Source organism: Pseudopipra pipra, chromosome W (assembly GCF_036250125.1).
Source record: "Pseudopipra pipra isolate bDixPip1 chromosome W, bDixPip1.hap1, whole genome shotgun sequence".
NCBI classification, from domain to species: Eukaryota; Metazoa; Chordata; class Aves; order Passeriformes; family Pipridae; genus Pseudopipra; species Pseudopipra pipra.
This window is the reverse complement of record NC_087580.1, coordinates 42,058,524-42,068,922: the sequence shown is the minus strand read 5'-3', so window position 1 is coordinate 42,068,922 and position 10,399 is coordinate 42,058,524. Positions and strand designations below refer to the sequence as shown.

The following is a 10,399-nucleotide window of genomic DNA, read 5'->3' as shown; positions in this document are numbered from 1 at the left end:
CAGCCTGTTACACGCCCAATATCAAACATGCTGCCAGGATATTACAAAATGCACAAGTGTGTTACACTCTGAAAAACTGCACATTGTAAGTGAGCCACTGCACTTCAGGGAGAAAGAAAGGAGAGAATTCCTGAATCTCTACCAAAAGCAGGAATAGATGTGGCCACTTATCCAAAGAGCTGTTACTGTTGCTGAGGACTCCTCTCTGAACACATTCACCTGTAATTCTGTCAAGGTAATAAATCCTTCCACTCCTTACAGCACACTCAAAAGCACCCTGCTATTTAATTTCAGTGGAAAAATGGCCCAAAGTGTCTAAAACATTTCCTTTTGCTCATGTAAAAGTGCTGGCATTTTACTTCCTTCCTGATAAGCCAGTGCCAATGGACCTGATTATTCTTTTCTTATTCAAAGCATATCAGTAGTTCCAAAGCACTCTCCATCTTATCAGGGGTCTGAACAGCACAGTTACTGAAAACAGTTTGTCCTGCTCCTCTCTCCTTCTGCCAGGCTATCAGATAAACCCAACTAACTCTCTGTATTTACACACCATCAAACATAAGCTGTGTCTTCAACCCACTGTAGCCTGTTTCTGGCATGTTACAGGTTTGCTGCTTGACATTAGTTGTACCCAAAACAGCAGCAGTGAATTAGCTTAAAACAAAAATATAGTCACTCCATAGCGCGGAACACAAAAGGGACACAGAATAGGGAAAAAAAAGAGAAACATTTTGTGAAGGAAGAATGATCACTCTCATCTCAGTAGTTCACAGGTATTTATCTGGTGCTACTTGAAAAAGAGCATGGAAGCAGTAGGATTCAAATGCATCCAAAACAGACCTGACACAGGCCTTAAGAGTAGAAAAATAATTTCTTGTTTTGTTTATTTTATTCTCCTGTCCTCTAGGAACTGTCTCTGATTTGCAAGGGGTGAGAAAGTGAAAGAAGGAAATGGTCACAGTGACTGAAAGCGTTTAAATGCCTTTACAGTTTTTGTCTGTAACAAGACTGATTTTCATGATCCAACCTTCATTTGGCACTAAAAGACCCCCACAAAAACAAACCAAAAAAACACTCTCCCCCAAACAAGCCTCCCGGCAACTCTTCTTTTCATTCAGTGTCTCAGATACAGAATTTTCAGTGCTGACTACTGAGGAATAACACAAGATCAACTCCTTCAGAAGGGCCACAGCTTTGAAGGTTTTGCTTCCTGCACAACAACAGGGAATAGGCACAGCATCTCCCTTCCTTCTTCTCAGGATGACAGGATATCCTCGGGATGAGCGCAGTGTTGGAAGAGTTAAACATTAACCTGGCTGTGCCCTGGGCACTCTCAGCTGGCTAAATGAAAAGTTCTGGAAGGCAGGGAGAAATCCTGAGTTGCAGCTCTTTGATTAAGTACAGCCTTCTTTAGAAGCTGAAGCTCCAGCCCCTGAGTGGAGGCTCCTTCCCACCACCCCCTCCCACTGACAGTCCCCCTAAGCAATAAAATATCAGCTTAAACATAAAAGGACAGTGGCATTCATCCTCCACAAAGACAGGACCAAATCCTGCAGCCAATTTGATGACAGAAAAAAAAAATTAAAAGCAAATAAAGAATACACAGAAAATTTCTTGATCCTTAGTTACCTTTCCAGTATATGGAGAACTACACAAACTGCCAGTAGCCGAGTGCTCAGAGTACATAAAGGAGTGTGATTTCACCATTTTGTTAAATCTCGGTTTTACTAGATTTTCGTGTCTTGTATTTCTTTGAAAATATTCATGTGTGAGATTGAAAAAAGTGTTTCTTTCAAAAACAGCTCTAGAAACCAATCCAGAAATAGGGGGAGAGGGGTGAAAGAGCAGCAGTCACAGGTACAAGAATGGTCTGAATAAAGCAAGTCACCTCCTGCCCACCCATCCTGGCACCTGCTGGGAAGGAATTTTGGAAATGCTTAGGAGCAAGCTAGCACTACATTTTAGATATGACTTTTTCATCTCCACATCTACAGGACTTTAAACTGTTTCATGTCTCTAAGGGGGGTACTTTTGAATTAGATGATCAATGGAGCATAGAGGCGTGAGAAAGAAATCATATTAGGATGTGAAACCAGCCAGAGTATGGTACAATGTAACTTCATGGCACAAGCGAATTGTAAGGTCCATTGTGCTTTCTAGCAAGTCAGCTTGATATCCCCTATTATCAGAGCTGAGTTCTTCCTTGGTTGTGCTACATATTGCAAGATAGATACATCTACCCTTGAAACACAATGCTAGAGGTCATACATAGGGGTGAGAAAGATGATGATGGGAGGAAGATTCTGTGGGCAGGGGTCGCTGGCCCCTTGCCCTACAGCAGGGCATGCACAGACTGTTGCTATCAGGTGATGAACAGGCGGGGTTTGGCTGCCACTCAGGTATCGCCTTATACTGTGTACTGGTCCTACGTGGTGCAATGTAGAGCTGATAAAATGGGGTGTCAGGACTGCTGGGGTGAGCGATCCTCATCCTGCCATGGAGACTGTGTTGTTCTACCGGGACGCCCGCTAAGCACGGGCACCGACCAGCTGCTGCAGATCCTGGCAGCCCTGGCCTGTCTGTGTGGGTAAGCACAGTTTATTGAGAGGAAACAATTGAGAAAGCAAATGTTTTATATCCTTTTTTAATATCCTTGTAATTCCCTTTTTACTAGTTAATACTGTATTAAAAGCCACTCGTAGTATTGTTTTAATATCCTTTAAATGTTCCTTTAATTCCCTTATTACAAGTCAATACTATAATAAAAGCCGTTCATAGTATTGTATGAATGCCAACTGATAAAGCAGTTTTTTTGTATTCTTTTTTAGCTTTTGATTCTCTTTGCTAGTTTTTATTCTCACTGCAATAAAAGATTTTTTGTACTGTTTGAATGTCTGTTGCACTTGTCTTTATTCCGGGCATGTTTTCAAATGAACTAATACATGGGGGCACAACTCTTTGGGGCAGGAGACGGGCAGCACCCTTGCCAGGACTCGGGGCAGTGGCAGGTCTCCTCTGGCCAGGACTTGCCACAACTGCTGATTTGGGTGCAGCCCTGGCCAAAGGGCTCCCAACAGCATTGGTGCCCTTGCCCACACCTTCCTTCTCGGTGTCAGCCCCCCTGTTTAGGATGGCCACCAGCCAGCACTTCTCCCAAGGAGGCCATGCCAGCTTGTGTGGAAGGCCCCGTGCCCTTCCTGCTGCGACTGAGTCGGCGGCCGAGGGGGCTCCTTGTGCTGCCGTGAGCAGGCACAGGAGGGGAGTGTTTGCTCATTTCTTGAGCCGTTCCTACAGTTCAGGTCCAGCCAGATTAGATACTTCAGAGAGTGGATTCCCTCCAAGGTGGGGCAGGTTGGCGGGGCTGGGGGAGGCCCCAGGCCACGTGGCACTGTGTCCCAGGGCCCTTTGTGACACGCTGGGCACGGCCGGTGGGATGGAAGGGGGCAGGGTGTCCAAGGGCCCTTTATGACCCGCGGTGACAGAGGTGCTGCTGGTGACACGGCCACAGTGTCAACAGTGCTCCTCGGAGCAGGCGACGGGACAGGACGGGACAGAGCGGTGTTGTGCGGAGCCCCCGCGCAGCCAACTCGTGCCTTGCTGACCCGGAGCGTTTTGGAGGATTTTCTCGCTTTCAGGTGACCTCGAGGCATTTCCACAGGATTTGGAGACCCGGAGTTTCTCCGAGGTGTCTCTAAGCCCTGTGGCAGGTGCCCTTGAGACCCTTTTGCAGGACTTGGAGACCCGGAGTTTCTCCGAGGTGTCTCTAAGCCCTGTGGCAGGTGCCCTTGAGACCCTTTTGCAGGACTTGGAGACCCGGAGTTTCTCCGAGGTGTCTCTAAGCCCTGTGGCAGGTGCTCTTCAGACCCTTTTGCAGGACTTGGAGACCCGGAGCTTCTCCGAGGTGTCTCCAATCCCTGCGGCAGGTGGCCTCAAGGCCATTCTGCAGGACTTAGGGCCCGGAGTTTCTCCGAGGTTCTCTTTCTCTCTTGCAGGTGCCCTGGACACCAGACTGTGGCATGGCAGGGAGACGCTTCAGCCTGCTCAGGCTGTTCTGGAGGAAGAAGGAGGAGGAAAGCCCTGGGGCTGCTCCAGCACAGCAGCCTGAAGAGGTGCAGCAGGTGCAGCCCCCGCAGGAGGGTGAGTGCTGGAGCTGGGCCACAGGGCTGGTGGCTGCAGTCCCCTTGACCTCATCCTGTCCCATCCCCTCTGGACATGCTCAGGGAAAGGGAGGGGGGCAGAGGGGCTGAACTCCTGGCAGCCGTGCTCCATCCACTGGGCATCCCGGGGCTGGCCCTGCCTGTGGAGCCCAGGCCTGGGCTGTGTTCTCCGGCCTCTCCCACACACCCTCAGCTCTGAGTGCGCTCTCTCTTTGCCAGATGCAGGCCAGGAGCAGACAGAAGAGCAGCTACGTGCCCGTGGCCGCTTCCGCAGGGCAGCACAGGTACCTGCAGCCATCCCCGCCTGGGCTGGGCCTGTTCTCACTGCTCAGCCCAGCACCGCTGTCGCGGCCCTCCAGGGGACATCCCTCTCTTCCCTGCCCTTCTTTCTCCTGCAGACATTTATGAAATTCATGGGCAGTCGGCGTAGAAAGGCCAGGATCACACCAGCTGATGTCCAGGCCCAGCCTGACACCATCCCGACCCAGCTGACAAATCCTGATGTCAGCACCGCGTCGACTGCTGTCCCAGCAAAGTGTGACACCGCAACCAGTGATCAAACAACCCACTGGGACACCACGTCCACCGACGATGTGTCACACTGTGACTCTGTGCTGCCTGGTCTCACAGAGGAGGTCGACGCCACAACGGCGGAGGGCGTGGCGAGCACTGACGCCGCGCCTGTTGAGCGCCTGGCCGATACCCCCAGCCTGGAGTTTCTTGAGGAGAGAGCTGTCTCTGCTGAAGTAAGCAGCCTGTGGCCCCCCAAGCTGGGTGCGCTGGGCCCCCTTAGCCTTTGAGGCTGGCACAGTGTGCTGGGAAGGGAAGCATTTCTCGGGGGAAGCTGGGCAAGTTGCTCACTCTGGCAGCTCTCCACCTCTCCCCTGTGCATCCTCCAGGCTGCTCAAGGCATCTCCAGTCCCTGGGGCAGGTGCCCTTGAGGCCAGACAGTGGGACTGGATGAGGCGAGGCATTTCCCAGGCTTCTCTCTTGCAGCTGCCTTCAAGGCACGACTGCAGGACTTGGGGAGCCAAAGCTTTTCCATGGCATCTCTGCTGCAGGTAGCCATAACACCAGACGGAGACATGCAGCAGAGACCCCCCACGGTGCCCAAGCTGACCTGGGTGAAGGAGGAGGAAAAGGAGGAAAGCCCTAGGGCTGCTCCAGCACAGCAGCCTGAAGAGGTGCAGCAGGTGCAGCCCCCGCAGGAGGGTGAGTGCTGGAGCTGGGCCACAGGGCTGGTGGCTGCAGCCCCCTTGGCCTCATCCTGCCCATCCCCTCTGGACATGCCCAGGGAAAGGGAGGGGGGCAGAGGGGCCGGGGCTGATCTCCTGGCAGCCGTGCTCCATCCACTGGGCATCCCGGGGCTGGCCCTGCCTGCTCCTGGAGCCCAGGCCTGGGCTGTGTTCTCCGGCCTCTCCCACACACCCTCAGCTCTGAGCACGCTCGCTCTTTGCCAGATGCAGGCCAGGAGCGGACAGAAGAGCAGCTCCGTGCCCGTGGCCGCTTCCGCAGGGCAGCACAGGTACCTGCAGCCATCCCTGCCTGGGCTGGGCCTGCTCTCACTGCTCAGCCCAGCACCGCTGTCGCAGCCCTCCAGGAGACATCCCTCTCTCTTCCTTGCCTTTCTCCTGTAGCTGGTTTGCAGATTTATCTGGTGCATTTGGCATGAAGAGGCCACTTTCATGGCCACTGGGGCCACGGCAAACTCGGACCTCTTCAATGCCCAGACCAGCGCTGCCCTGCTGGATATGCTTGTGGAGAACGGAGTCTACAAAGCAAAGCAAGTAAGCAGCCTGTGGCCAGGGCTCCAGTCCCCCAGGGATGCTGTGGCCCCTCACGCCGGCTGCGTTGGGCCCCCTCAGCCTTTGAGACCAGCAGAGTGTGGTGGCAAGGGGAGCACTTCTTGGGGGAAGCTGGGCAAGTTACTGGCTCTGGCAGCTCTCCAACTGTCCCCCATGTCCCCTCCAGGTGCCGGCCATAGTCAGGTGCATCCACCAGTGGCTCACGTCCAATGTGTCTGATGAGCACAGGCTGGACAAGACTCTGGTCCTGCTGACCAAGGCACACCCCACGGATGTCGCAGTGACCCTGCTGCGCTCTGCCCCAGCCTGTGACAGGTATGCGGCCCACCTGCCTTGAAGGCTCACCTGCCTTTAGACCCCATCCCCCTGGACAGCCTGTCCCAAATGGTGTGCCAGAGACATGGAGACTTCCAGGACACTTCAGCTCCTCTCTTTGCCAGCTTTGGCATGTCAGCCTCCAATCCTGAGGCCAGCCTGCCTCCCTGTCCCACAAGGCACCGTGGCTCTGTCACCTGGGCCCCGCAGTTGCCCAGGCCACAGAGCTGTGTCCCAGACCCCCCTGAGCCAGAGTTGTGACTCCACAGAGCTGCTCGCACCATGTGGAAGACACTCATCTCCTCCAGATGGACTAAGGAGCCGGTGCTGCAGATCCTCTTCCCTGTGCTGGAATACTGGCCAGCGCACAGGAGACGCACCTCTGATGGGGATGAGAGGGATGTCTTTGCCCTGGCTGTGAGTTTCTTGAGCTGGCCTCTGCTCACCCCCAGGTTGCCTCTGGGACGCCTTTCCATCCTCCCTCACCACTGCTTCTCCCTGCCCCAGGCACTGGGCTGCAAGCCTGGCTTAGGGGCAGGTTCAGGGACACCAGGCTGGGGGATCCCCCTGTGTCTCCTCTGGCCTGTCCCTGCCACGCTTGGGCCCTGCCACATGGACATCTGGGCCCTGAGAGCTGTCTCTGGGTGCTTTGTCTTTGGCAGGCAACTGTGGCACTCTGGGAGATCCTCCAGCTGTCCCACTCCTGGTGCCCAGGGGGAGTGAAGGACAATTTCCCGCGCCTCCTTCTGACTCTGCTCTTCCAAGTTTTCATCAGCACAGAGGAGATGTCAGAGGAGGTCGAGACCTTCTGGAGGCGATGCCGGGAGCAGCGCAGCCTTCCCCCCAACCCCAACAGGTGCTCCATCCCAGTCCCCTCTCCCTGCCACGCCCTCGGGGCTGGGGCCAGGGCTCTGTGCCTGACCTGGGCTGTGCTCTGCACACAGGTTTGCAGTGCAGACCGTTAAAGCCCTGCTGCGCCAGCTGCTGGATGAGGACGTGTTGATGGCGATCGGTCGCAAGTGTGGCTGGGACATGCTCCTCAAGGCTGACACCCACCACTATGCAGTGGGTCTGCTGGCCAGGTGAGAGCCCTTTCTCCCCACTGCCCCACACCCCCACAGGTCATTTCTGCCCTGTGCACAGGCCACCCCTCACAGTGCCTGTGCTGCTGGGCGAGAGGGCCTTGGCAGCCAGGGATGGCTGAGCAGAGTGGAAAAGGCAGAGGAGCCACCTCCCAAAGTGCCCACGTCCTCTCCTGGGCTGGTGGTCAAAGACCAGGCCTGTGTGAGTCAGTCCCAGGAGAGCTTTGCCCACCTGGCTCAGGGTCTCTGGCACCTTTATTCCCCCTTGCAGGGAGCTGTGCCGTGTCTCCCGCTCCTTCGGTCGCCGCATCGCTGTCAGCCTGCTCCCGCGGCTCAGCAGGGGAGAGCCCCTGTGGGAACTGCCTGCCCTGGCATTCCTGGTGGAGGTGAGCCTGATGACGAGCGCTGCCTGGCCCAGCTGCCTCCCCCTCTCTGCCCTCTCACAGCCGCAGCCGCCCGGGACGGTGCCTGCACCCTGTGCTGCTGCCTGGGCCCAGCCCCGGGCGGGTCCGGGCTCCTGCCAGCCGGGCACCCCGTCACTGCTCCCTGCCTTTCAGGTCCTGCACTGCCTGACCCCCAGACAATATGGGCCCAGCGTCCTGCAGATTATTTCCAGGCACCTGCGCAGTCAGTGCCCGGAGAGGCGTCGCCTGGCGCTCCGAGGCCTGGTGGTGCTCAGCAAGGCTCCCTCAATGGTGAGCAGGGGGCAGGGGCTGAAGCTGGGCCGGCAGCGTGCGGCTGTGCAAGGCAGTAGCTTGGTCTTGGCTGGCCTTTGGTAGCTGTGGCAGCTGCTCCCAGCTCTCCTCCTCCCCGTTCAGCTGCCCGACTCCTTTGGGACGCACCTTTGGCCTCTGGGCCCCGCGGCAGCAGCGTGGGGCTGCACCACAGCATTGTGTTCCACACAGGCTAAGAGCATCTGGAGCCTGAATGAAAGCCTCCTGGAGCTACTGCAGGATGCAGACACAGACGCAGTTCAGATGACTCTCTCTGCGTTCATCAATGTGCTGGGCTTGAAAATCATCAAAATATCCACCCCTACTGCCCTGAAGTTGCTTGAGGTGCTGCGGCCACTCTTTGACAACGTAAGGCTCTGTGCCCCTCATCGTGGGCACTGAGTACTGCCAGGAAACTTTGGGCCCAATGTCTTTTCAGGCCTGTGCCCCGGTGGGCCTGGAGAAGCCAGTGCTGAGGTCTTTTCCTCTTCCTTTGCACCAGGAGCACAGCCAGCTGCAGCAGCTCTCCATGCTCCTCTTCCAGGAGCTGATGGAGGCGACAGAGAGGAGCAAGAGCCTAAAGCCACACGTGTACCTGAGTCTGGTGCCATTCTACTTCAACTGGCACAATGAGAACCGGCGTGTGGCAGAGGTGAGGACTCATGGGCTCTGGTGTCCCCATGGCAGGAGGCTGCTGTGCCTCCTGCCCTGGCCCATGGTCGCCTGCAGCCTCCTCCTGGCCTTGGTGCAGGGATGTGGGTGCTGTGCCCTGGGCTGCGGTGCCATGGCCCGCTCTCTGTTGCTGTGCAGGCCTCTCGGAGAGCACTGTTTGGTGCAGCCAGGTTCCTGAAGTGGAGAGATCTTGAGCACTTGGTGACCATGGAGCAGCCATGGAGGTTTCCCGAGTGCCTGGTAAGGACGGCCCCAAAGCCCCAGCCCCTGATGCCCAATGTGTGGGGCTGGCAGGGTGCCTGTGTCCACTGCTGCACCCACAGACACCAGCCTGTGCCCCACACACTGCTCCCTTCCCTGGGGCGTGCGGGCTCTTTTCCAGGCTCCCTTGCCCCCGCAGCCAGGCTGCCATGGAACCCCAGCCCAGCTGGGCTGTGGGGCAGGGCCGCCCCACGGCTCCCCGGGAGCACCCAGCCCTCTGCTCCCCCCAAAGCCTGGCCCCAGCAGCTGCTGGCCAGGCCTCAGGGCTCTGTGGGCAGGGGAGCCCCGTGCTGGGGGCAGGGAGCGCCCGGCCAAGGGGCAGAGCCTGAGCCCAGCCTTCCCTCCATGCCCTGGCGCTCTTTGCAGCTGGAAAAGGACAGGAGCCGAGTGGGCCAGTACGTGCGCCAGGCCCTGCCGTTCCTGGAGAGCCCAGAGGAGCCCCTGCGAAAGCTGGCCATCAAGTTTCTGGGTGAGCCACAAGGCCGGGGTCCCTCCCCACCCCGCTGCAGCTTGGCCCCAGCCCCGGCTGCTGCAGCGGCAGCAGGATGCGGCCCAGGGCATGTGGAGCCCCGAGTGGCCCCGAGCGCCTGCTGCCGCCCTGTGCCAGCCCAGCCCTGGGGCATCCCCATGCGGGAAGGCCCCGGGCTCAGCCCTGCCAGGGCAGGAGGCCGTGTGGCCGGGCTGGCAGCGCCGCTGCGGGGGACCTGTGCCTCTGGGGCCTGACAGGCTCTGTGTTCCCAGGGATCGCCGCCAGGTCCATGAAGCAGGAGCAGCCAGAGCTGCAGCTCATCTGCCAAGGTGAGCGAGGGCACCCTCCAGCTGATCCCCTTGGGCCCTGCTCCCTCCTGCCCATGGCAAGAGCTGGCTGGGATGGCCCTGGCAGGAGGGGCTCCTCACGTCCCCACACCCCTGGCCTCTCACCTTGGCTCTCTTCCTTTCTCTTTCAGCCCTTCAAGACATCACTGATGACAGCCCTGCCATCTCAGACCTGGCCCATCAAACGCTCCACATCATCAGAGCTGTACGGAGGACTTCATTCTTCTCATTCTGGTAGTCTCTGTTGCTGCCTCTTCCAACCCGTAGAGGTGTGACAGAAGACATCAGACTCGCCATGGCAGGCCTGGCAATTCAACACTGCTACGTGCTGAGAGCTGTACAGATGGCTCCCTACTACAGATTCCAGCAGCTCCAAGACTGGCTGTGCAGAGCATGGCAGACCCGGCCTTTTCCGCAGGGCAGTGTCTGCCTGTGCTGCTGCAGCTCTGTGGAGAACTGATGCAGGAAGCTCCATCTCCTGGGGCCACCTGAGCCTGTGGGGAGGCCTGAGCCTCTTCCCTGCAAGCACCTCCTTTGAGCCCAGCATGGGAACATGACCAACATGTTATCACGCACAG

The 10,399-nt window shown here is 57.2% G+C and overlaps 1 protein-coding gene across 1 annotated transcript; it reads left to right on the top strand.

The window, feature by feature from the left end:
- Positions 1 to 6,242: 6,242 nt before the first annotated feature.
- Positions 6,243 to 10,184, top strand: LOC135405051 (maestro heat-like repeat-containing protein family member 6). The gene is made up of 12 exons (XM_064639770.1): positions 6,243 to 6,277; positions 6,547 to 6,694; positions 6,940 to 7,133; positions 7,222 to 7,359; positions 7,631 to 7,745; positions 7,917 to 8,054; positions 8,178 to 8,441; positions 8,575 to 8,724; positions 8,883 to 8,984; positions 9,372 to 9,474; positions 9,747 to 9,803; positions 9,953 to 10,184. Exons 2-12 carry the CDS (start codon positions 6,560 to 6,562, stop codon positions 10,057 to 10,059), a joined length of 1,503 nt encoding a protein of 500 aa, XP_064495840.1. The 5' UTR covers positions 6,243 to 6,277; positions 6,547 to 6,559; the 3' UTR covers positions 10,060 to 10,184.
- Positions 10,185 to 10,399: the final 215 nt, after the last annotated feature.